This window comes from Sus scrofa, chromosome 8, assembly GCF_000003025.6.
Source record: "Sus scrofa isolate TJ Tabasco breed Duroc chromosome 8, Sscrofa11.1, whole genome shotgun sequence".
In the NCBI taxonomy this organism is placed as follows: domain Eukaryota; kingdom Metazoa; phylum Chordata; class Mammalia; order Artiodactyla; family Suidae; genus Sus; species Sus scrofa.
Window position 1 is genome coordinate 65,680,283 of NC_010450.4, and position 27,863 is coordinate 65,708,145.

The 27,863-nt window shown below is 37.9% G+C and overlaps 2 protein-coding genes across 2 annotated transcripts in view; both read right to left on the reverse strand.

Moving 5' to 3' along the window:
* Positions 1 to 3,722, reverse strand: part of LOC100525933 (transmembrane protease serine 11A) — a 48,454-nt gene extending 44,732 nt beyond the window's left edge. The window contains 1 exon segment of the mRNA XM_013978753.2: positions 3,511 to 3,722. Within this exon segment, the coding sequence (XP_013834207.2) occupies positions 3,511 to 3,521 (11 nt within the window). The 5' untranslated portion in view covers positions 3,522 to 3,722.
* LOC100738056 (transmembrane protease serine 11G-like) overlaps positions 9,515 to 27,863 on the reverse strand; it is a 40,037-nt gene continuing 21,688 nt past the window's right edge. Inside the window, 8 exon segments of the mRNA XM_003482405.3 lie at positions 9,515 to 10,989; positions 10,992 to 10,998; positions 12,697 to 12,839; positions 14,498 to 14,757; positions 15,956 to 16,127; positions 17,401 to 17,439; positions 23,437 to 23,597; positions 25,159 to 25,226. Of these exon segments, the coding sequence (XP_003482453.3) occupies positions 10,838 to 10,989; positions 10,992 to 10,998; positions 12,697 to 12,839; positions 14,498 to 14,757; positions 15,956 to 16,127; positions 17,401 to 17,439; positions 23,437 to 23,597; positions 25,159 to 25,226 (1,002 nt within the window). The 3' untranslated portion in view covers positions 9,515 to 10,837.

Genomic DNA, 27,863 nt, shown 5'->3' on the forward strand with positions numbered 1-27,863 from the left:
AGACCTTATGAAGCCCTTTAGCAGTGAGCAAACAGCATCAGAGAGGAAGTCATCGCAGGCTGCAGAGCTAAGGGAGGCCTTGTGTGTCTGACTTCAGATTTGTCTGTATGGTTTATAACCAGGCCACTCTGACAAGAAATGTGAAACGCGTTAATAGTATGCTGTTTATATGTTGATAATGTTAGTTTTGTACCCAAGGGGTCAACTTCTTGTCATTGCTCAGATGTGTCAGAGGCACAGCTTTGAATGTATTGGGGTTAGGATGGTGTGTATAGCTTGGGTTTAAAGCTCAATAATTCTATAATCTGCAAGACGAGGTAATAACAGCTAATATAAGTAAATAATGAGATAATGTATGGAGAACGATGTATATTTTGTAAATAGATGATAAATGGTAGATGTTATTATAATAATTACAGATAAATTACCACACCCAATAGATTCATATCCTTATCTGAACATAAATTCCTCTCCTCTTGGTTTCCAAGTATTTTGTATACATATTTGCTAGCCTCCCTAGTTTGTCTCAAATACATTATTCCCTGGATGACAGACAGTTGGAAAGAAGAAAAGCAAAACCAAGAAGAGGATTCTATACACTAGCCTTTAAATCTCAATGGTAGGAATACATGTATAGATAAAGCCGTATTATGAATCTTTTACTCAGATTTCAAATTAAAAAGCAAAAAGTGATTTTTCTCTTGAAAATTATCAAAAGGAAGGAAAAACAGTATACCCTAACAGTTAAACTCAGACTCTGGCTCCAGCCTGCCTCAAATCCCAACTCTACCACTAGTTAGCTTGTGATTATTTGGCTAGTTACTTTTTCATCTATAAAATGGAGATAGTAATAGTACCTAGTCATAGAATTGTAGTGAGAATTACATAAGCTAATATAGTGTAGTGCCTTTATGGCACCTAGGAAGCACTATGAGTTTGCTGAAAACTAACAAAATAGTAAAATTAAATGATTTTTATTTTTTTTCCATTATAGCTGGCTTACAATGTTCTGTCAATTTTCTTCTATAGAGCAAGGTGACCCAGTCACACATACATATATACATTCTTTTTCTCACATTATCCTCCATCATAAGTGACTAGATATAGTTCCCAGTGTATGTAGCAGGGTCTCATTGCTTATCCATTCTAAAGGCAACAGTTTGCACCTATTAACCCCAAATTCCCAGTCCATCCCACTCCTTCCTTCCCCCAAAACAGTAAAATTTAATTGATAATTTATACAAAGTGTAGTGATCAGTAAGTAACATGGAGGTTTTACCTTGTTATTTTGGCTCTAACTCTGAAGATACAGTTCTTGAGTATATTAGATAATGGACTTGACAAATTAAGCTGATTAAAATGAGTATTTGAGATGAAATTAAAGTGCAAAATACTTGCAAAAACTTTCCCAGGACTTACTCTCTAGAGGAGGATAATGATGAGGAGAAATCTAATTTTTGTATTGATTTAATGATGCTGAAAATAACGGCAATAGGAAGAGAAAGATGTCCGACTTCTGAGAACAGTACAGCAATCTTAGATGAAGAAGTGACCAAATGTTTCGTCTTTTATAAGGGAAATAATTGGGATTTTAAGTGAACGTATCACCCAATTAAAACCTGGAGGAAAGAGCAGGGATATGGATTTGCTAAAGGCAAATGCAAATGAACATTTACAGTCAAGTATGAAAGCGAAAGGCTATCTCTGAAAAGTAGCAAAGGGGGTCACAAAACCCACAGACAAGATCCAGGGTTCAGTAGAGCAGAAACAGGAAAGATATGAATCAAATATATTTTGACAAGCTGCCCACATTGTGTTTCTTGTTAGTATAAAAATAAAGATGGCAAGCATGACTACAGAACATACTGTGTAGAATTAATGCAGGTGAGACATAGGGCGTCATAGTAATTATTAAGCATTTGCTTTGCCTCACTCCTTAAGCCTGCCTGTGACCTGCCATCTCCTGCAAATCCTCCAAATCCTGGGTTAATGTTGAATGAGTTTATTTTAAAGAAACCATAAACATTCAGTGCTCCCCACTGTCCTCTTTCTTTACGAAAAAGTGTCATGGATGATCCGGAACAACAGCACTGATCCCCAGTATTACTCTTCTAATTTACTTCTCTTAAACTGAAAACAATCCTATAAACTCATAAATATTCACTAGAAAAGAAGAGTTTTAGTGCCTATAATCATGAGACTTGACATTTTTAAAGGAATATTTGAGGAATTTGGGGAATGTAAAATATGAAAGGTTAGAATTACTGCTTTACAGTATTATGATTTCCATAGCCCTGGAATATGCATTTTCAAATTCATTGAATTTTAATAAGCAAAACAGAAATGCTGTACATTTATATTTACTTACTCATAAATTTGTTCAGCAGATATTTATGGGATGCCAATTCTGTGTGAGGCCTTGTGGACAGTGTCTAAAATCTTAGAGATCCTATGACAATTACTATGTGCTCACTAAAAGGCTGATCCAAAAGTGTATTTTATTAGTTGGGAAGGCAGTTCAGTTAAGTTCAATAATTCAGTGTCCAGTTCTCATCTTTGAAACTCCCCAGGTGGAAACATTGCCACCTGGAGAAGCTGCAACAGTCTAGGGAGACTGTACTTAATGCAGTTGTGGGTGGCAGCTCCGATTCTGACATCACAGCTCTGTAGACTCTGAGAAGCTCCTTAACGTCTTTTTCCCTTAGATTCCCCACTTTAAAATGGTAGTGCTGATCTCACAGGGGTGTCCTGACTATTAAATGAAATGACATATGTAAAAATGTTTTGAAAATGGCATAAATCTAAGTAATAGTGAAATATCGTCATCATGGATGTTTAAAAATCACAAATTATATCAAATGCCAAGAAACCATTTTTTCTTCTCCTTTGCGGGTAGCAAATCTTATTTTGAAAAAGAAAACTTGGAATAATTTAGTTTTTTTTTCCTTTAGTATTTAATAGAGATTAAACACATTTTCCCTAGTCTGGATCTCATCTCCTTTCTCCCCCTAAGGAGTCCTGAAATGTCTATGACGAAGGTTTTGTAGGTTTTGCCCTCCCAGTCTGAGTTAGTTCCCAGTGACTGACTGGACAGTATAAGGAAAAGCAGCTGAAGGGTCTGTGCTACAGAAGCTAAATTTAGTCAGGCTAAGTTTAGTCAGATTGCTGAAAGGAAGCTTTCCTTAAGACAAATTAACACCACTCCCCCCAACACTGCTTCACAATCAGAGGCAATCAGGGCACAATGTAATATAGTTTTTCATTAACACCTGAAATCTCCACTGTTGAACTTGGCAATATGAAATAATGCTAATAGTGATTTTAACACAAAAATACTTAACTACAGAGATTAAGCAGTCCAGCTGCTCTAATAGTTCCAGAAATTTCACTGCATCTGATGCAGATTGAATTCATTGAGGACACCTCACAGGTGGTCCTGCGGCATGTGGGGATCTAGCCACTAATGGACCGTAGAGCAAACAAGCCTTTCCTAAGAGAAATTGCACTTACCGATACATCATCCGCGGGCGGAAGAACGATTTTCGAGGTCTGCGCCCACTCCGCTCGACTTCCTAATCAGCTGTATGACATCTCTAGATATGTTACAGGTCTGTGGCTGCAAGAAATAAGGAAACACATTACAGGTAGTCGAAATGAAACTAGTTTGACAAGTCTGAACAGAGAAGCCTCAACCCATAGAACAGCTTGAAGAGAATAGCCCAGAGACAGCATAGTCCCAACAAGAAAACAATATTTCTTTTTTTGGTATTGACTAATTTTGTTAAAGGAGAAGAAATCGGTTGCAGGGATTTGAATGAGAAATACCTTAGGAATGTGCTCGGATTAAGACTTTAAAGAAGATTATTGGTAAGTATACAAATATCTTAAAGAAATCTTCACATAAAAGCTCTCAGTGAAACCAATCAGATATTCTTAAAAACTAGATTCAGAATATGACTCTTGCAAAAACTTCCTAAATTTGTGTTGAACAGCAGTTACTTTCAAGTATCAGGGGTATAGTGAATTTATTAATAGATAATCATTTTTCTTTTAAAAATACCTACTTCTCAGAGTACCTACAAATAAATTTATATCAAACCAGACTTTTCCCAAAATGACCTAATATATATAAATTTAATTAATATTTACAAATATATATCTCTGTTTTTATATGTGTATACACACACATATATATAGAGAGAGACTTTCAGAATGAAGAAAACAAGAAGAGACTATCACAGATCATTTTTCAATTAGACAACATGAATACCAACTCTTTGTGAATATTAAGACATTAGAAATGAGGCTGAAACTCTGACCATGTCCTAGTCATGATTCCTTTCCCTCTTCTCAGAAGTAACAAGTATTATTAGGGTCCATTTGTCATAGAACAAACTAAGCGTTTATAGGCACAAACACAGGCACACACATATAGTCATAGAAAACCATATGTGAATATTAATTAAACAAGTCATACTAAACAGTTTTGGGCCCGGACCCATGGTTGTGTGATGGAGAATGTGATTGACAGATGGCTCCAGCTGCTGTGCTCTGAGCCCCCCAGGGCACCCACACTGAGGCCATACTTCCTACAGGCTTCTCCCAGCCTCTGACCAAGAACAGCAGGCTTGTAAACGCAGATGTATTTCTAGGAAATGTGGGTGCCTTTAACGTAAAGACTCTCTGTAAATTCGGCCAAATTTTCTTGAACCTGCACTGCTGTGGCGCACCCTTCCTATATAACTCTTCTTCCTTTTCCCTCTACTGCACAGATGTTGGACTTCAACTGCATCCTGAAGGGTCTCTTTGCCTCTTCCAGCATGTGTCTCATTTTCTTCACAGAAATTTCTCCCAGTGAATCTCTTGTATCTCAAATCCATCTTTGGAGTCTAGTTGAGTGACCTCAGAAAATTGAAGACCAGCAAACTCATTTCCGTACCTATTGGGTAAAGGGGACATTGAGTGGCACGTGGGGCACAGATAATCCCTGGCACAAAGTGACAACTGAATTGCTAAAGATCTCACCAGCAGTGAACCAGGAGAACTTCCTGGTGCAAGGGAAACCATTGCAAGGGTGATGGTTCAGGCAATTAAAAGAGGAGAGGGAGAAATGCCACAAAGATGGTGGCATTGCTGGTTACTGCTAAATTGCCTTGTTGCCCTGCAAAGGGATAAGGAGAAACTGAGGGGTGTTTAAAATCAGTTAAAGGCTAAGTGTCAGAGCCAGTTACAGAGGCCCTAATCTCCCGCTGAGGAAGAGTAGACACAGCTATACTAATAGGCTGGATATTTAATAGTTAGATCCCCAGTGTTTGAATGCTCAGTTGAAGCAGATCTGCTGTGCTTTGGTCGGGACCTGGTTGAGAACGCCTGGGACCTTGAAATGTCAGATGGAAACACTGGTATTGGTCTTGTAGAGCCCCTGAACATCGGAGGTTGCAGAAGTCTTCCCCTTCTCCTTGGTGAGAGCCAGCCCTTCTCTCATGCTGCAAGATGCTGCAGAGCCCTCTTCCCCAGTAGATGCCTCCTTGAGAGATACTCCCCCTCCTTCACTGACAACCAGGTGGATAACTCAGCTGGGCGTGAGCTGGGCCTGACAAAGGAGGAAGGGGCCACGCACTGGGGAACTGGTAAGAATGAATGAGGGTGTGCTGCCAGGGGAGCACTCTTATTCCTGGCATTGGGTTTGAGGATGCTCGGTGAAGGAGGGCTGGATAGAGGTTGGGGTAAGTAAGAATTCATTGCCTTTCTGGAGAAGAGGGCCTTTAGCATCCAGGCAAGGACCAAGGAGATTGGGCACTCTCGTTGCAAAGGTTGCTTCTAAATAGTCTGGAAGAAGCAATATATCAGACCAAGCAAAGCAGAAGTTCTGTAGTTGCCCTGGTGGACGTTGGAGGAAGAAATAAGCTGAGGGCAGTGGGTGTTCTGAAGTGAGTTTGTTATCTGCAGCCAGAAGGCCCATCAGCAGATAGGCACCATAGGAAGGCTCTCGCCATTTACCAGAACCACTAGAAATGAGCCAGTGAGAGGGGCTCGAGCATAACTAAGAAGTTGGGTGTTGGCTCTCCTCTGCAGGTGAAGGCTCACCAGGAGACTAAGCTGCAGAGCTTAGCAGCACTAGGTGGGAAACTGTTTACTTAAATCTAAACTCACCAGCCCTGGAGGTCTGGAGGACTGAAGGAGAGGAAAAGAATACCTGAAAACAGCTGATTAATCGCTGCCTTTTCTAGAAGTGCCTCTCCTTTAACCTTTTACTTCCAAGAAGGTCTGGCTTGCTGAGTTTAGTCTACTTTGAAAAGCATGTGAACATTGTCTCAAGGTAATATCAGACAAAGCAGGGTGCTGGGGACAGAGCAAAACTTAAAAAGCTTTTCTTTTCTTTTTTTTTTTAATAATCGTACAGTGATCATCATAACCCAATTTTATAGCATTTCCAACCCAAACCCCCAGTAAAAAGCTTTTCTTTTAACTGTTTTCTCATTACTTTCTAGGCTTCAGTCACCCACCCTTCCTCATACTGCAGTTCAAGTTGGCCCAGTCTCACAGGCGTATTATTATGATTTCCTGGTCTAGAAGCCATGTTTATTGATCTCTTTATTCTACAGTTTATCTGATTTGGTTGATTTGGAGAAGGGAGTTAGTATCATGCTAGTTTACCATTTTGGCAGAAACAAAATCAAAATCTCAGATATACTTGTGTGTGTATATGTATGTGTGTGCACATGTACACGTGCAGGTGTGCTAGGTGTGTGTATAAAATAATGCCATTTTTGAAAAAAAGTAGATAAACCCTTTATAAGTGAACAGTTATATCTGTTTATGTTTGTATATAGACAGAACCATGTGAAAGGAAACTTGAGTTACCTCAGGAAAAAATTGGAGAGAGATTTCTGGAGTTTTCTTTCTACTACTCTGTTTGGAAAACAGCTCTTTGGCTTTTATAGCTTATAATGAAATTGCAATAAAATATATTTAAAAATAACACAGACCTGTCATGTCACAGTTCCTGTCATGGCTCAGTGGCAATGAATCTGACTAGCATCCATGAGGACACAGGTTCGATCCCTGGCCTTGCTTAGTGGGTTAAGGATCTGGGTTGTGGTGAGCTGTGGTGTGGGTCGCAGATGTGGCTTGGATCCCTCGTTGCCATGGCTGTGGTGTGGGCCGGCAGCTACAGCTCTGCTTCAGCCCCTAGCCTGGGAACCTCCACATGCCTGGGTTCAGCCCTAAAAAGACAAAAAACAAAGGCTAGACCAGGAGATGGCAGCATAGTAACACATATGGTCTTTTTTTCATGCCTTGCAGTGTTTCCGTGGACTTAGGTGTGGGTCACAGGGATCTGTAGTTCTGAGTTATATATAATAAATTAACATGAACAGATTATATAGTTCATTCCTTGTTTTATTTGGATTGGCTCTTGCTTAATTTATCATTTGATATTTTTTATCTTTGTGACCATGTCACTCTGATGCTCCTGCATTATTTGCTACACTTGTGTTTGGTTGCCATTGACATAGCTTTTGGGGTTATAAGAAATTCCTTGTTGATTTAAGAGGCAAGCAAAAACTCTATTTGATTCTTTAATATACTATTAACTGGGCAATTTCTGGATCTTTATCTAAGGGAGGTAGGAAAAAAACGATTTCTACCTGTGGGTTTCGGTGGCCTGCTGTAGCCCATCCAAATCCCCTCTCCATTAGTGATCCAGCACCCCCTAAGAGTGGTTGTGCTGTACCCGGCAACCACACTCTCCAGAGGGTCTGCTACTTCCAACAGCAGTTACCCCAAACACTTTTGCCTCTTTATATGGTCTTGAGAACAGGACTTGGTTTTCTAAACAACTGTATACCCAGTGTCTAGAATATCCAATGCCTCCAATCCAATAGAAGTTCAAGGGATGTTTGTTAGATGAATAAGTGATTATGTAGGTAGTTGCATAGAATCCTCTAGGTCAGTGATGTCCAGTAAAACTTTCTATGATGATGATAATGACATATATCTGTGCTACCCAATGTGGTACCCACTAGCCACATGTGGTTATTTTGTGTCTAAAATGTGATTCGTAGGAGTTCCTGGATTGCTCAGCAAGTTAAGGATCTGATGTTGTCGTTGTTGTGGCTGGGTACCTGCTGTGGCGTGGGTTGGATCCCTGACCCTGGAACTTCCACATGCCATGGTGCAGCCACCCCATCCCCCCCCCAAAAAAAAAAAACTCCAAACAAGTAAAAAATGAGATTTGTGTGACTGAAAAACTAAATTTTTAATCACATTTAATTTAAATTAATTTATGTCTAAATAGCTCCATCTAGCTAGCCCCTGCCATACTGGACAGTGCAGATTTTAGTGCATGGTGATGCTATGTGATCTTCTATTTTCCACTCTGCAGTGTTAGTGAATGATAGACTGAGCAATTCTGCCACAGCTGATTATGTAATACTCTTCCAAATAGTATGAGACAATTATACAATACTTAGGTATTTGACAAATTCCTCTCTCTAGATCTCTTACTATATAGAGATATATCTTTATATCTCTCTCTATATGGATATATATCTCTTTAATCTCTGTAGATCTCTCTATATATAGAAAGAGATCTATTTATCTACATCTATAGCTATTTATCCATCCACCTATCTAGAGATGAATTATTTGCTTGTAGCAACTCATTTTTCAAACTACCTCCTTTCTCCAACCAATTTCAGTTTCCAAATGGTCTTTCTTTTTTTCCCTTTTTTTTTTTTTTTTTTTTTTTGAGGGCTGCACTCATGGCATATGTAGGTTCCCAGGCTAGGGGTTGAATCGGAGCTGTAGCCACCAGCCTGTGCCACAGCCACAGAACACCAGATCCAGGCCATGTCTGAGACCTACGCCCTAGCTCATGGCAATACCGGATCCTTAACCCACTGAACAAGGCCAGGGATTGAACCTGCATCCTAATGGGTACTAGTCGAGTTTGTTAATGCTGAGGCACAACGGGAACTCCCCCAAATAATCTTTATTTGGCTAGGAGAGTTTAGATATAAGTGTGATCATGATAGGTGGTCTTTTAGCATTCTCAAGTGCATTAGCATTATATAAAAGGGGACAAGAAAGGTATTCTCAAACATGTAAGGAAATTTTCGGTGCAAGATTCTTAACAGTGACCCCTTTCCTCTGGCTACTGATGCCTTGGAAGTCATTCTCAACTGGAGGTGACTTTGCCCCTCAGGGGCTATTTGGCAGTGTCTGGGTACATTTTTGTTACACCGTGGTAGGGTTACCTCTGGTATCAGGTGAGCAGAGGGAAGGAAGATGCTAGACGTTCTGCAATACAGAGGATGCCACCACCCCGCATCCCCTTCTCCCAATCAAAAATAATTTGTGATATGGTGTCAATAGTGCCAAGGTTGAGAAATCACCATATAGTGATGATTCAAGAGAATGCGTTTACATTTATTCTTATAAATATATTTTAAAGCATACAATATAATATTATGGGGCAAGAGAGACTCAGTATAAAACACAAAAAAGTCTTAACGTGGCAGTTATTTCATTAACTAAATGAATTGTAAAAGGGGGGGAGCAAATAAAGGTTTAGATGCACAGGAAAAAATTGAGTCTTGCTAATAAACACTAGTTCATAGTCATGTACAGTGCACAAAAACATGCAGTTAAATATATATGAAAATGTCAGTTTTATACAATAATTAAACCATTCCAAAGATGATTTATTGTTTAAATATATCTGTAAATACAGTTCTTCAAAGAATACCATTTTAATAGTAAATTTAAATATTATAAAGTCTTTCCCAAATTCTTATATCAAATTGTCTGTGAATTTCTAATTCTCTATTAGCTTCTCATATAAGTTATTTATGAATGCATAATTTATATTGGTTTCTTATTCTTCAGGTCCCTTATTTTTTCTGAAGTTTATTGAAAATAAAACATTTTATAAAATAAACTGCATTAGGAAATAAACAGAAGCAAAAAGTAGATTTACCCCAGAATTGGACCTTCTCCCATTTTTTAGATATGGAAGGCAATTTCTCTCACGGTCCTTGCCTCTTCTCTGTCCCACCTGGTGAAAGGCTGAGGAACTGCTTTTATTTTCTAACTGTCAAAAGGCATGTTTTCATAGTTTAGAACAAAATCCTGTACCAGGCAATATTTCCAGTTCTCTTGCTGTCTGATCCAAGGACTTAGTCATTGTTCCAAAGTAAACATTAATGTAGTTGTTTGAAGAGTTTATAATCTGCCCTGTTGGGTGTAAACGTAAATGTCAGATTTTTCAAGTTTCCGGGAAAGGTGAAATGCACTCCTGAGGGTGAAGCAGGAGGGATTCACAGTAGTGCCACCTCTGAGATCTGGTTCCAGGAGTGCCCCTCCATCATTTGCGTGAGCAGTGAGTTTTCTGGCCCAGTAGACGTACAGATTCTTACTGTGGGTTATTAAATGAGGAAGATAGAAACTGTGAAGTCAGGGAAGGGCAGCGTGCTCTGTCATGAAAAACGTAAAGAATACCTAGCCAACTGGTATTCACCTGATTAAACTGCTGGATTATTCTAAAGTGGGAATTGTAGAGTAGGAGCAGAAAGGTAGGCCAGGAGGTAGTCAGAGACACTTAGCACCACTGGCACACCTTTGTGGAGTTGACAGTATCTTGTATGCGTCATGTTCGGCAAGACACTTCAGGTGACGTGAAAGGAATTCTGCTTTCCTCAAGTTAGTGGGGAGAATTGTCAGGTCACCCTTATTTGCATCTTGAACTTAATGACAGTATGGGGCACATACTAAAAACAGTTTGCTAGGGACCACACACAGCATTTACATTTTGGATATAGAGGTGTTGGTTGTGTTAGATGTTAGTTTTAGATTTAATCCAGTCCCGATAACCAGTCACTTTGGTATAAACTCCAGGCTTGTTTTCTTTTCCACAGTCCATTCCCCAGCTAACTATTCCAATAAGATACCAAATGTTTCTATCACGTGCTATAACCAGAGGTCCCCAGAATCACCCTGGAAAGGAGAAGAAAAAAAAAATCAGTGTAATAAAGGGGTATCAGAAATGTAAGTTAATCAGAATCTGGATGACTACTATTTGAATTGAATATGGAAAACTAATTCTATTTGTACTTACTGTTAGTATGATAATCGAGCTTATTATTTATTATCTTTATTATCTATTATCTCTGTTTAATATCTTTATACGGAAGGTAGTATGCATAAAGCTAAGGTCTCAGTTTATCTTGCACAGTTTTTAGTTTTGCTTGATCTCAACAGAGAGCACAGACTGCTTAGGATGTTTCTAAGTCAAAACATCCACTTATGTAAATATAACCTCAAGGCTCAACTAAATGTCACCTACTCCATGAAGCCTCTCCTAGCTCTGTTAGGAAGGAATAAACTCTTGCTTTGAATTTGAGTGGAATTTCTTGTTCCACTCATTCTAGTTGTTAGGAAGGTGTCTGAGACGCAGTATCATTGTGCAGAAACAGATTTGAGAGGAGGAAGATATGCAAAGGGCATTCCAAACAACTGTGTACCGTGTATTACACAAAGGATTTTGCTCCCAAGGAACTGGTTTGAGTGTGTGAATCATGAGGACTTCCCTTTCTTACAGAATAAACTCAAATACAACTCTCTATTCAACAAACCCTTGTTTGTGTTTTTGAGTCTATTCCTCCTTTACAGTGATGTAATCTAATTGTATCTGGACCACCTGTGTTGTTTCTGCTTTGCAGGAAGTAAAGTGATGGAAGGAGATGTTATATCCTAGAGTATGTTCCCAGATCCTTTTACTGGTGTTCATTGGTACTAAAACCAATAACTAAATATTGTATGCTATATTACTAGATTGAAATTATTGTACATTCATTGTATTTTTTAATGTTGATATCTCTTTTAGTAATTGCCACACTAACTTGCAATTCACAAAAATTTTGAATGTGTAGTGAATGACTATTTATTACTGTTGTATGACAGATAGCTAATGGTGGATCAATAGTGATACCTTTGCAAATAAAAAAAGCTCTTATGTATAAAATTCTCAAAGCCTAATCCTTCAAGAATTGCTCAACTGTTAGTTTCAGTTTCAAATGCTATAGGTAAACTTTTTATTATTTTAATTATTTGTTTTCAGTCTTTTAAATAGCCATACTTTAAAATGTATTATCTTTAAATGCTTAATAATTAAAATTAATATTTTGTATGGTTGAAGGAAAATGCCATTTATTAGTTTCTGTACATGATTCTTGAGGTAACATTTTAGAATTAATATAGTTTTTTTTTCCCTAAATATGTAATTCTATCTGATGTACGCTGTTTAAGCACTGGTGCTACGATGCTCTTTTGGCCATGGAGATAAGCTGCAGATCCCATTCCACACTGACTGCAGTTGGAGAGACTTGATACCTAACATTCGATATTACTGTGGCTTGAAGCACTGACTGTGTGTCTTTCTGATTTGGTTTCTGCTGTTGCTTGTGGTCTTTTCTCTAAGCAGAGCCCTAGTACGCAGCTGGTGATTATTTTTTATGTATGGCTCTAGACCTTAGGCTGATAAATGATGACTCTTTCTTACGGTTCTTCCATTTCGTCTATTTTATACTCTTCTCCACACTTGAATATTGTAGTCACAGGAAGTGACACTGATCTGTGTTCAGTAAGGGCATCTCTACTAACAGATGCATTTTGTAGATCTGAGTCTCTTCTTACCTCACAGGCATCTAGTTTTCCTCTTAAGAATCCAGCACATATCATTCTTGATGATACAGCACCACCGTATACACTAACTCGATTACATATATCATTACTTATGATCTCTACTTCAACTTCTCGCAGAGTGTTGGGAAAGGGACCTAAAGAAGAAAAAAATGAATAGATGAAGAATTTCCATGTTATTGCTTATGACAGTTAATTTTTGTTTCTTACAAAAGGTGAACCTGTGATAAAACATGCTATTTGGAGGACTCTGGCCTCAATGGGTGTTCAGATTCAAGTTCAACGTCTTCTATATACTCGGTCCCATGCTTGGCACATTTACTCTCACTGTCTTATTTAATCCTAGCAGCAACCACCAAAGGTAGATATGGGTATTCATTCTCTTTTTTTCAGATGAGGAAACCAAAGCTCACCTGGTTTTGAGTCTTAGCCATGATAACATATCTAAATGGAGGATAACATTAGATTTAAAATCACCACCTGGCATAATCTGTAACAGTTTACCTTACCTTTTCTGGAAATCTGACTCATTGCTTCACAAGTGATACATCTATATGGGCATATCTCTAAGATACTGCAAGTTTGGTTTCAGACCACCTCAATAAAGTGAACATTGCAATAAAGCAAGTCACACAATTTTTTGCTTCCCAATAAATAGAGAAAGCTATGTTTACACTATTCTGTAGTTTATTAAGTGTGCAACAGAATTATATCTAATATATATGTGTATATATAAACACCTTAATTAAAAATACTTTATTGCCAAAAAATGCTAACCACCATCTGATAAAGAGTCAGATAAAGGTTGTACTTTGAGCAAGCATATAAATAAGACTACAATGCCATAAGAGAATTTTCTACAACAAGAGTCAGAAAATCAAGGGGAGGAGTTCCCTTCATGTCTTGGTGGTTAACGAACCCAACTAGTATCCATGAGGATGCAGGTTTGATCCCTGGCCTTGCTCAATGGGTTAAGGATCTGACATTGCTATGAGCTGTGGTGTAGATCAGAGATGAGGCTCAGGTCCCATGTTGCTGTGTCTGTGGTGTAGGCCAGCAGCTGCAGCTCTGATTCAACCCCTAGCCTAGGAACTTCCATATGCTGTGGGTGTGGCCTGGAAAAAAAAAAAAAAAAAGAAAGAAAATCAAGAGATTAAACCATATGTAAAAAATCCTGCCAAAAGACAGAAACTGCAAACTCATATCAGGATCTAAAAAGTCTTTCTTTACAGTTTATTATGTATTATTAAGTGTAGTAAAATGTCATTCTTGTCAACTTTATAAAGTTTCAGGCTCAAAACTATTCCACAGATACATGGATCAGAAGATCCCCATTAATATTTAGCATTAGGAGCACCATTCAGATTGCTTGTTTAAGGCTCTTTCTGTTTAATTGTACGACACATTGAGGAAGCTTATCATTATTACTGCTTTCAAATAACATACTTCAGGAATCGTGCAGCCATAGCAGAATCACTACATATGGAAGGCAGTAACAGAAAGAAAAAAAAATCATGTGAAAAAAATGCTTCAAGTTTTTTGAAGAGTGTTAAAACTATGTAGTTTCCAAAATATCCCATAAAGAGGACAATAAACATAAATACTGTGATCATAATAGTAGTTTTCCTAATTCCCATAGCTGGTTTTATTTGTTGTTTTTGCCATATTTGTCATGGGACATCTTGATTTCATCTCTTATTTTTTGTATTTTTATTTTGTGTCTTATTTTATATCTCCATCCCAATGGGGATAAGTTTTCATTTCTTTGCTTGGATGTTTTTACTGCGATACTCACCGTTTGCTTTTAATGCTCCCCATCCAGTGACAAACACTTTACTCTTTGGCAAGGCTTCAAAAGTAGCATCTGGGAGACAGACTCTGTGCACGTCTTCTGAAAATAGGACAGGTGTGGAGAGCTTCACCACAGCGATGTCGTCGTCATGCTTATGGGCAGCATAGTTTTCGTGAATGATAATCGACTGCACCTCTCTTCTCATTAGTGGAGGGCTTAAGGTTGTTCCAAAACTAACCATCCAGAGTTTGGGGTTTTTGTAACTGATCACAAATGAAAAGGATGGTTATGGTTAGTTTAGATCATTTCTCTGGCTGAGCATGGGACATAGGGGTGAAGGAAAGGCAAACTCTTTAAGGTGATAGTTGATGGGAACCCTCCCACATTCTTACTGGGGGCTTCTCCCCCAGGACTGCTTTGCTTTCATTTTGCTGAGAACAACCCCCCCATTCTACGGTAGCATAAATTCCTCTCCTTGAGGGGAAGTTTGTGTTTTTTTTTTCCAAAGGAAACAATATATTATTGCCATTTTTAGTTGTAAAAGTAATTCAGATTGGTTGAGGAAATGATAAATAAAAATTAGACGTTATGCACCCACATGTACATAAACACACATGCAGCCATATCTGTGCACAGTTATATAAATCTATGTATATCTATGGAGAGAGAAAGAAGGAGAGAGAGAGAGAGAATTGCAGCCACACTTTATATAGTTTTGGCATCCTTTCTTTTTAGTTAACATTTTATCCAGAAACTAGGGTTGCTGTATCTCTATTATCTCCAAGTTACCCATATGTTAAATTTCCAAAAAGCGTACAAATAATAAATTCACAGGACCACGATATTCATGTGGGATAATCAGATATAGTTTTGTGGGTTGGGGTCTATTATCTGAGGGTTTTTTTTTTTAAGTTTATGATATATCTCAAGAAAACCAATGAGTGTGTTTAACTTTTGGCAGTGTTGACTTGTTCTTAATGTTGAGGTTGCTGGAGAATATATATTCAGTTGGAGCTGAAGGTACTCTAATTTTTCTACTATTCTTCAGTAATTGTTACTTCTTCTAAGTCTGCAGGACAATTATGAATACCATTTTAGGGCCTAGGATGATCAGTTAAAAAAAGATAAGAATTATAGGAAGTGGAGATCCCATTGTGGTGCAGTGGAAACGAATCCTACTAGGAACCATGAGGTTGCAAGTTCAATCCGTGGCCTCGCTCAGTGGGTTAAGGATCTGGTGTTGCCGTGAGCTGTGGTGTAGGTTGCAGATGTGGCTCAGATCTGGCGTTGCTATGGCTGTGGTGTAGGCTGGCAGCAGCAGCTCCGGTTAGACCCCTAGCCTGGGAACCTCCATATGCCACTAGCACGGCCCTAAAAGGACAAAAGACAAAGAATTATAGGAAGTGAAGGTGAGAAAAAAGATGAAATAGGTTACCTGGTCCGTACAGACTGAGGACTTACATGTCAAAGCAATGAGCAGCAGTCAGGAGCCACTCCTCACTGATCAAAGATGCTCCACAGAAATGGACGCCGTCCACCTGCAGGCTGGCTTGCCAAGGCCAGTCAGCTTTCTTTGCAACACTACCGTCAGCAATTCTTTCCATGGATGGGGACTCCCTGCCTAAACCGCAACCTGTCAGAGGACATTACATGGTTATTTCCAGAGTTATCAATGTGTGTGTGTTTGTTTGGCACATAAAGATGGAAACATTATAAATGTTATAAGACTGGTTTACCTTAAAAATTAATCAAAGTTGTATGACAGAATAAATACTCACATTAAAAAAGGATTAGGAGTTCTTATCGTGGCGCAGCAGAAATGAATCTGACTAGGAACCATGAGGTTGTGGGTTCGATCCTTGACCTCGCTCAATGGGGATTGTGTTGCCATGAGCTGCGGTGTAGGTCGAAGACATGGCTCGAATCTGGCGTTGCTATGGCTATGGCGTGATCTGGCAGCAGCAGCTCTGATTAGATGCCTAGCCTGGGAACCTCCATATGCCACAGGTGTGGCCCTAAAAAGCCAAAAGACAAAAAATAAATAAGTAAAATAAAAAAGGATAAACTTAAAAAGTAATTAACACCCTTCCTGATATACTTAACAACAATTTGACTTTAAAATTTGTGGGGTTTTTTCATACTTTTCTGGGTCACTTAGAGGCAGAAGTTTACACTTGTGATGTCTGCATTTTTTCTAGTGTGAAATGTACACTACTTATAACAAAAATAATATTTGTACACTTTTGAAAAATACTGCAATAAGAAAAAAAATACTTGTCTAATATTGCAGTTATTAATTACTGTAGCATAAATGTCAAAGTTCACGTATTAAGTTAGTGGGTATTAAGTTTTAAGCAAAATTTTTTTGCTCTTAATGAAATGAGGCAAATAATGATAAAGATAAAATAAAAGGGAACTGTTAAAACAAAGTCATCATGGAGTTCCCATCGTGGCTCAGGTGAAATGAATCTGACTAGCATCTGTGAAGATGCAGGTTCCATTCCTGGCCTCCCTCAGTGGGTTGAGGATCTGGTGTTGCTGTGAGCTGTGATGTAGGTCACAGATGTGCCTCGGATCTGGGGTTGCTGTGACTGTGGTGTAGGCTGGGAGCTGTAGTTCCGATTCGACCCCTAGTCTGTGAACCACCATATGTGCAACCCCAAAATAATAATAATAAAAAAAGAAGTCATCAGTGGAACTTTCTGTGATGAAGAACAAGCATGTCCATATAAACATTCCCAATAACTAGTAATAATTTTTTCCCCTTGGGGAGGCTTAAGTTATATATCCATTCAGAGATAATACATACTTTTGGGAAAAATAAACATTGGGATAGAGATATTCTGAAAGTGTTTTGAGTTCTGTTATTTGATTTATATACATCTCAATAATGTTCTTTAACTTACAGCTGTTCAGAATGTGCTCTGCTTGTACTTTATTCATATCTGGAAAAAAAATAAGATGCTTGCTCAGCAAGAGAACAATTACAATTTAAAGTAGTCTGCCTACATGACATGAATATTTCTGGTTGGGAGGAACTAGATTAGTCAAGAAATTTATAATTTAAATAAAATTCTACAAAAAGGAGAGGCTGAGATATAAATTAAACCCAGTGTATGTAGACTTTGGGAAAATGCTAGTTCATAATTATAAAGTCATTGGCATGGGGAAAGACTTTTTTTTTTTTTGCCACTGCCTTTAATTACTATCATATCAGGTTAAACAGAAGAGGGTCTAGGTGGTTGTCACTACACACCTATCAGGAAGGTTAATGTGAAAAACAGTGATAACATCAAATGTTGGCAAAGTTGCAGAGACCTGGGTCATCCTTATGATGAAAATGCAAAATGGTACAGCCACTCTGAAAAGTAGTTTGAAAACCAGAATGGTTTTATCAACTGCAGTTGTACTCTTGGACATTTATCCTAGAGAAATGGAGACAATTTCCTGAAGGAACTTATGCATGAATGTATAGCAGCTTCATTATGTAGCCCCAAATTCAGAACTACCCAAGTGCTCTTCAATGGATAAGTGGTTAGACAAACTATGGAAGGCTATGGAAAACTACTCAAGGATAACAAGGAACAAGGAACATACAACAAGGTGGATGAGCCTCAAGAAAGTCATGCTGAGCAAAAAGGTCCTTCTCAAAAGGATACAAAGTACATAATTCTATGTATGTGAAATTTATAAACTAAAATAATTACAGAGATGTAAAATGGATCGGTGGTTGGGGGGCTGGAGAAGGGTAGAGGAAATGGGTGTGAGCTTTAAAGAGCTAGCACCTCTTGATATGGTATATTGATTGTGGTGCAAGGCTATGCAAGGCTATACCTGTGATAAAACTGTGGAGACCTGTATACACACAAATGAACTCATGTATAATTGTGAAATATGAGTAAGCGCCAAGGACTGTGTACACCTGAATTTCTTGCATGAAGTAGAGCTGGGGAAAGGGTGTAAGTACATGAGATTTCTCTATAAATTTCTTTGCAACATCCCGCGACTGTGTATTTCAAAATAACATTTTAAAAATCAGTCAAACATGATGGTAGAAAGCCTGAATTATTTTTCTATTCTTCCTATAGAAAATATTACAAAACCACTGATATTTGAAGAGATGATCAGAGAGTATTCAGCCAAAGAAAATAATGTAAGGAGAAAATTTACAAAGAGTATTATTAGCTGTGTAAAATTTGTGGTTTGTTGTGATTTCTTCCTTTTCTAACTACTCACTTTCCTACCCAAAATAAAATTTAGTTGAATGGTGGATGAGATACTGGATCTGAATGAAGCAGATAACACAGTTTCTAATTGGAAGCAAACTGAAAAATGGGTCAAATGAAATATTAAAGATTAATGTTTCTTATTAATTAATTCTTATGCTAAATAAAAACTGCTATAAAATATGCAAACTATTAAATTTAAAAGTAAAAGAGGAATTTCTATTGTGGCTCAGCAGATTGAGAACTTGATTAGTATCCATGAGGAAGTGGGTTCAATCCTAGGTTAAGGATCTAGTGTTGCCATGGGCTGTGGTATAGGTTGCAGATGTGGGTTGGGTCCCTGGTTTCTGTGGCTGTGGTATAGGCCGGCAGCTGCAACTCTGATTCAACCCCTAGAAACTTCCATATGCCACAGGTGTGGCCCTAAAAAAAAAAAAAAAAAAAAAAATGTAAAAGAGCCACTGGCTGAGACCAGCAAAATTATTTTAAAATCTTCAAAAATGTTTACATTATACTAGTGTAAATGAAAGCATAAAAGTCATAGCACATATTATTTGACTTTGGTCTGAGATAATTCATATAGAATTAGAGACAAAGTTTATACATTTAAAAAAACATTATGAAACAAAAATATAATTAATTTTTTTTTTTTTTGTCTTTTTTGCTATTTCTTTGGGCCGCTCCCGCGGCATATGGAGGTTCCCAGGCTAGGGGTCGAATCGGAGCTGTAGCCACCGGCCTATGCCAGAGCCACAGCAATGCAGGATCCGAGCCGCATCTGCAACCTATACCACAGCTCATGGCAACGCCGGATCCTCAACCCACTGAGCAAGGGCAGGGACCGAACCCGCAACCTCATGGTTCCTAGTCGGATTCGTTAACCACTGCGCCACGACGGGAACTCCTAATTAATTAATTTATTTATTTTAAGAAGGACTACCACCTTACCCTCTCCTAGAGTGTGAAGGTAGCAGATTATGCCACTCCAGAATAATGCCATTTTGGCATAAGCATTATTTTGAGCTGAAGATAATTGAGAAGAAGCAGGTATAAGAAAAGCTCTCCGCGCTTCCCTTATTTGCCTGAAAGCCAAACGCGAACGTAGTAAGGTGCCCTCTCTTCCTCTCTGCCAGGAAGGAGGAAGATTAACCCCTGGAGAAAGTGTGAGGCCCTCTCAGCCTGGAGAAGGCACCAAAGGAATCTGCATAACACCCTCCACTAATTACCTTTACCTCTGCCCTTGGGTGACAAAAACTGTTTTTTTTTGTTGTTGTTATTGTTGTTTTGTCCTGCCATTTCTTCACAAAGGTATTGTTCTTTGATGAAGATGCTGAAGCTGAATTCTGAGTCATCTCTTTGAGTTTCTCATTTTCCCCTGGTTATCTCCCATGTATGCATGTTAATAAACTTCTTTTTCTCTTGTTAATCTTTTAGTACAGAGGTCTTAGCCAAGAACTCAGAAGGGTAGAAGGAAAATTATTTTTCCTTCCCTATGAGAAATTCTGTGTACTTTTTCTTTATATTGTGTTTACATATTTTCTTATTTTTTTTATTGGCTGTGCCCATGGCGTGTGGATATTTCCAGCTAAGGATTGATTCCAAGCTGCAGCTGCCAACCTATGCTCCATTCCTATGCTGCAGCTGTGGCAATGCCAGATCCTTTAACCCACTTCGCTGGTCTAGGGATCAAACCTGTGCCTCTGCAGTGACCCAAGCCACTGCAGTTGGATTCTTAACCCACTGTGCCACAGTGGGAACTCCTACATTGTATATATTTAAATAATGTGGGAAGAAGAATAGAGGCATTTTGAGGATCAATAAAAAAATTACCTAATAGTTTCATGCAGGGATGTAATGGTAAAATTAATGACTAAAAATTCACTTTCATGAAATACTGACAATTTTAGTTAATTGGTTCTTTCAATTAATTTTATTCCTTTCCCTTCTTTCCCTTTACTCTCTTTTCTCCTTCCTTCTCTTTTTCCCTTTCTTTCTCCTTTCCCCCTCCCTGCCTTCCTTTTCTTTTCTTTTTTCCCCTTCTTTTTCTTTCATCTAAAATCTAGTCTTTCTTTTAAAATTCAGTTACTTGAAACCATTGGAAAGAATTCTGATTTCTACAAAATGAGAAGAAATTGTTGCAAGATTATGTATTTTAGAAATAAATTACCTAATTATACATGAACAATTTAAAATTCTGCAGTGTTTTTTAAAGAAGATATACATAGACAACTTTATCAGACTTGCATTTTATTACGTCTAAAAGCTAAATTCAAAGCGTCACCTTGAACTTTATTATAATCCTGTAAGAGATACTTTTAAATGATTAAACTTAATAGATTTCTGTTGGACTCAAGGTATTCCCAGCTAACTCTTCCAATATTTGAGTTTTCGGGCCAAAGGTATTTTAGTTTCCAAGCTCTCATTTTTGAGAGACAAGTTAATTCTTCAGCTTCCCATTTAAAACCCATCAGCGTTTTAAAGATATCTGAGAAAATCCATAAAATAATATATTAGTTTGTTTGTACTTGTACTTTTCAAAGCATTTTTACATTTTCCTACAGAATAAGTTCCACAGTTGGTACTATTTTCATTTTGTGAAATAGGAAGTGAGTCCCAGAGGTTCAGCAACTTATCCAAGCCTGCACCTGTAGTTCCCGGTAGGGCACAGGGCTTCTGATCTCCCTTTCTTTCTTTCCACTACTACCTTCAGTCTCTCGTAGATGTGTTCCAGGCATGTTTTCTTTATAGTGGATATATTTATTTTATTTTATTTTTATTTTGTTTTTTGTCTTTTAGGGCGGCACCCATGGCCTATGGAGGTTCCTAGGCTAAAGGTTGAATTGGAGCTGCTGGCCTATGCCACAGCCACACCAATGTGGGATCTGAGCCTCATCTGTGACCTATACCACACCTCATGGCAATGCCGGATCCTTAACCCACTGAGCGAGGCCAGGGATTGAAACCCATGTCCTCATGGATACTAGTCTGGTTCGTTAGCCACTGAGCCGCGACAGGAACTCCAATATACTGGATATGTTTAAATGATTTCTCTTACCATATGAAACTTAACTTTTGGTTTTTAAATTTTCTATGTACAACCTCTCACTTTTGAAAGCATAGTTCTAAAACTCCATGTGGAAAAGGTAATGATTCCAAATTCTTCATGTTCTGTGGTTTTTATTAATCTTAAAAGAGTGCTTTTGTTCCATGCTCACTTTCAATTGCTTGGTTTATAGAGTTGAAGACACCACATTTTACAAATACCCCATTCCTACCCTGTGCTAAGTTCTATGCTAATCTTGGGAATGTGATTGTATCCACAGAAGACACACTTCCTGTATTCAAGGAATTATCAGTCTTTTGCAGAGAGAAGTAACATTTTAAAAATATGCAAATTAATTCCCAAGCACCCTGGGAAGCACAGAAATCTCAGGATAAATATGAATCTGAGTCGAGACCATTTCATGGGAATGGGGAGTGTCTTAACTTCCTTAGACAGGCACCTGATGACCTGGTGATGGATGGATCACCGGCAGTTGCTGCATGGACCATTCCCCCACCCTGATCTAGCTACACTAGGTATGACCTCAATTCCCTAACATCACAGAGTGATGAGTGAGGGGTGAGGGTGGGGGATAGACCCAGAGATGATGGAGTTTTTAAGTTTCTCACCATTGGCTTAATGGGAGCTCAACATCAAAATTAAATGTTTAAAGAAATAAAAACTACATCTCTTCAACAGATTGTTTCCTTCAGGAAGTCTTTGCTATCTAAAGCCCAGTGCAGTGGATTGAGGCTGTTCTGTTGCAGAAGTGACTAGCAGAAGTGAATGCTGAGCATTACTCACAGAGATGTCAGGTGTTTTCCTTCAAGCTATTTTTTTTCTTCTTTCTGACTTTGGCCAAACCTGTGATGCAATTTTCTCCTTTTTGAACATATTATACCTGCTCTGGTTCTCTGGAACAACTTGGGAGAAAAAGTACCAGGGAAGACTTACTGGTCACTCGTAATTATTTGTCAGCTTTAGAATCTCATTTCACAACTTACACAGTCTGGTAAAATAGGACAACTTCAAAGTTAGTTTATAGAAGGGTTAACACTATAGTCTTCGAACTATAATGAGCTGTGTTGAATCTCAGACCCCAAACATTTATCACCCAGATAAATGTCTGTGTTATAAATAAGATGGTGTCTTTATGCCTGAGACAGATACTACCAGAGTCTGTCACCTTTCCCTTCCTTCTGTTCCCTTCATGTCCTTGGCCAATCCCATCCTGTTTGTCTAGGAAGAGTTATGGGAGGGAGTGTAAGAGAAAATGTCAGACTGCTTTTCACCAAAGTCACATCATGTTTGTGCCTCACATACAGAAAGAACCAGGTACTACAGCTTATTGTATCAGTAGCAGAGTGTAGGTTTTTTTCACATGCATGCTTAATCAGTTCACACAATTCCACTAAGATCTCTTTTTTTAAAGAGTAAAAAATGCTATTATATTTGGGTTATCATATAGTTCTTGTTGCATAGTTGTTTCCACACTAACCAAAGGAAGATAATTGTTAGGATTGATTCTGTGGGAATTTGTTCATTATCGGGTAAATGAGAGACTTAAAAATGAAAAGAGGTTTCATTTTGTTGTAAAATAAAGATTCCTCTGTAGATGAAAAGATTATTAAAATGATAAACTGTAATAAAGAAAGAAAAGTGGTATTTCTTGCCTCTAAGATAAGGTGATGAATTATCTATCTTCAAGAAGCTTTCATTTAATTCTAACTTCTGGTGCAAAATGTTATCAGCTTGTCTTTTGATTGTGTCTGCATTGTTAGAAGTAAACTGAAATTTAAGCAATACATCTGTTTTTAAACCATCATTACTTGACCTGAAAAACAAAAACACCAGAATTAATAAATCAGGACCTAGCCATAGTAATATTATTATATAATTTACTATTTAAATATTAGTTTTATCTTCAAATAAATACAATATAAATATTTCATTTTATTGTCATGAATTTTTTTCCCTTTCTTTATCACATAGGTGTTAATACCTGAATGATTCCCAGCCTGTAAAACTTGATCCTATTTAGGGAGGGGAGGGTAAAAAGAAGTAAAAAGATATACTAGAATTTTTTTTTTTTCTGGAAAAATAAATCAAAAGTATTAGTTAAATTCATCAGCTTTTTTCCCCTTGATTAAAAAATCCATAGTGTCTGTTTTTATTAGAAGTTAAGGATCCGGTGTTGCTGCAGCTGTGGCTTAGGTCCCAACTGCGGCTTGGATTCAATCCCTGGCCCTGGGAACTTGTATGTGCTAAGGGTGCAGCTGAAAAAAGGGGGGAAAAATAAGTAAAATCGAGAGGAGTTTTTAATGATTGTAAGAATCTTTAACTAAAATGCAAAAAGACTTCTTTTTTTATTTTTATTTTTTGCTTCTTAGGGCCACACCAGCGGCATACGGAGATTCCCGGGCTAGGGGTCCAATCAGAGCTACAGCTGCCGGCCTACACCACAGCCACAGTAATATCAGATGCAAGCCGTGGCTGTGACCTACACCACAGCTCGTGGCAACACCGGCTCCCTAACACACTGAGTGAGGCCAAGAATCAAACCTGAAACCTCATGGTTCCTAGTTGGATTTGTTTCTGCTGCGCCACAACAGGAACTCCCAAAAAGACTTTAAAAGGACAACCAGTAGAATATATTTACTACCCAAGTTAAGAAATTCTCTCGAGGAGTTCCCATCGTGGCGCAGCAGAAACGAATCCAACTAGGAACCACGAGGTTGCGGGGTTCTATCCCTGGCTTCGCTCAGTGGGTTAAGGATCTGGCATTGCCATGAGCTGTGTGGTGTAGATGGCAGACGCGGCTTGGATCTGGCATTGCTGTGGCTGTGGCGTAGGCTGGCAGCTGCAGCTCCAATTAGACCCCTATCCTGGGAACCTCCATATGCCATGGGTGCAGTGCTCAAAAGACCAAAAAAAAAAGAAATTCTCTCCATATAGGTACTCTGTACAGGAGATCTAACAATTAAATGTAGGGGAGTTCCTGTTGTGGCTCAGTGGAAGTGAATCTCATTAGCATCTAGGAGGATGAAGGTTCAATCCCTGACCTGACTCAGTGGGTTAAGAATCTGGCGTTGCCATGAGCTGTGGTGTAGGTCACAGACATGACTTGGATCTGGTGTTGCTGTGGCTATAGTGTAGACCAGCAGCTACAGCTCCGATTAGACCCCTTGCCTGGGAACCTCCACATGCCACCATTGTGGCCCTAAAAAGACAAAAGAGAAAAAAACTCCAAAAAAACAAACAATTAAATGTAATAATATTAAATTATTTTTTCTCTCAGTATATCTAAAATTTTTAGATTCTATGCAAAAAAGCAAATAATTGAAGAATAACTAAATAACACAAAGTTGCCTTTTCATCAAAGTAATTGTGATTACCTAAGGTTGACAGCATGAGACTTGATGTAATGATGATTTAAACTGGATCTTTGAAATATCTGGTCTATCTGAGAGAAGAAAAAAACCAACAGTATAGAATTTTGTTAAATATGAACTTCACACATTTCAATAAAGATGCTTGTATAAAATCCAAGGTAATTCAAATAGCATTTACTTCTAAGTTTGTCCTCAGAAAGCTCATTTTGGCATAATCTTATTGTCTTAAAGGTCATCCCTGTAACTGAATGTTGGTATTTAAATCACTTGTCACATGGTTAAAAGGATGAATTAAGTTAGATATTTCAATAGCCAATACAGAGACTGAATTTCTTTGAAAACTTGATATGTATGGACTTATCAATCACTATCATTCATACTTAGTTACCACCCTCATGGATGTGATTGAAAGATCAGCTTTTTAGGCTTTAGCGAAAATTTTTAGGCCATGATTTCATCCTGCGATAAACGGGGAAGAGGAGGAGAGTGAATATTGGGCATTTAAAAAATGAGTATATTCTTCTAGAAGAGTACATTAAATCATTACGTAGAATAAAATACAACAACATTTGCTGTCTTGTGTCATTTTAGACTTCCTATGTGGGATAATTTCTCTGTGGTGTAAATTCTTAGAAGAAATTATTTCTTACTAAATCCGTAACTTGTTACAGAATCTGTGGTTTTGCAGACCAGTTTATTACCATTGACTCACTAAGCTGGCTTCTCAGAAAAAAATGTCAAACCTTAAGTGAACCTCAGTCTCAATAATTAGTTCCATAAATCAAAAGAGAAGAGCTGCCAAATTGTGAAACTGGGTGTGTGTTGAAGAGGTGTTTTTGACTCTTCTGATTTGACTTGTGAAATTTTTTTCTGGTCAAGTGCTATGCCGTATCATAGTGGATAGCTTGGTGAGCATATGCTTACTAAGAAATCAGTAGTTATCCAAAAATGAATGGCCATGTGTTCTCCTTTTGACTATGAAGGGAATTTTTTTTCAAAGGAAACAATTTTATATACACACATGTATACTTATATGACAAAGCAAACATATTCATTGTCAAAAGTTATAAAAAGCAAGGAATACAGCAAAGTATGATATGAAGTCTTAAAATCACTTCTAAATCACCATATAGAGAATCTTCTGTTTACATTTTTGGTATGTACACTTTCAGATTTTCAACATATATTTATGTATAACTTTTATATTTTAGATACATTATTTTTTATGCTTGCTTTCTTCCATTCTCTTTCCAGTTCTCACTTTTTTCCCCTTTAAATCAAAGTTTTGTGAGCCATGTGTTAGCCATGGCAAGAGCGCATATAAACAATTTAGATTGTTGAACTCCACAAGAATTCTCTAAAGTGCATTTTAGGTACTGGTTTTAGTTACTTCTTCTAGGAAAATGTTTGCTAAAACTGTGACTCATAGTCTAAATCAGGGGTCAGCAAATTATAGCCTATAGGGCAAATCTAGTCAGCCACTTGTTTTTGTATGTCTTATCTAAGAATGGTCTTCATGGTTGTTTAATAATGGAAAAAAATAAAAAGAATGATGTTTCATGACACCTAAAATTTTTACAAAATTCTGCTAGAAGTCCATAATGAAGTTTTATTGGATCACAGCCATTGCTGCCATATTGCCTGTGGTTGCTTTTGCATGACAATGACAGATTTAGGTAGTTACAGAGAGACCTTTTGACCTGCAAAGCTGAAGATATTTACTCTCTGGCGATTTACAGGAAAAATTTGCCAACTCCTTGTCTAAATTACTATACTTCCCTTCTTTATGTTGTCTCCATTTATACTCTAAATGTCAGGGCCAGTATTAATGAACTGGCCATTTATTTGCTAGTCATCTTCTTGATGAGTATTTTATGGTCCTACCATGTGGCAGACTTTGTGACAGTCACATGAATAAGTAGACTTATCTCTTCAAAAATCCAGAGGGGCGTAGACGTATACAAAATAATGATGCAACAGTGTGGTAAGTGCTTCAGCAGAAGTGTATGAAAAGTTCTTAGATCATGAAGCAGATGCTAACATTTATTTAGACATTACTTTTCATACTTTTTATTCACAGCATAAACCAATCCCTAGAGTAACTCAGGAAGGTGGATGAAATTATCCCTATTTTGTAGTTCAAATTTTGAGGATTCAGGTAGCCCTCCCAAAGTTGATAAACTGACAAAGGGTAAAACTGGGATATAAATCTAGACATTCTGACTTGAAAGCTTCGATTGTCTGATTCACTACATTGCTTCCTGTAACAAAATAGTTTATATCCTGCACTGATTTTTTTTCCCCCTAATCAAAATTTCCTTAGGATGCAGTTTTGAAAAGGCATGCCAGTCCTACCCAGTTGCTTCCTTCAACTCATCAGCTTCTGCTTTTTGTTGGGAAAGAGCTAAAGAGGTATTTCTGAACTTGGCAAAATGATCTGCCATTTTTGGTCAGTGCTAGACTCAGTTGAAGCCATGTACACAAGTGAAAGAGCTAATCTGTGTGTTTCTGTGGTATATTTCCAGGAATAAATGTTTAGTATAAGTTGCCTAATAGGAAATGTATTGGGTCATGTACACAGAAGGAGCTTAATATCTGATATGTGGAAGTATTTGTACCTGAGTTATATTTCCAGATAACTTTAATAATTTTTTTTTCATATCTGAGCTGTTTATTTTTATATTGGGCTTTTGTTTTTCAGTATATAG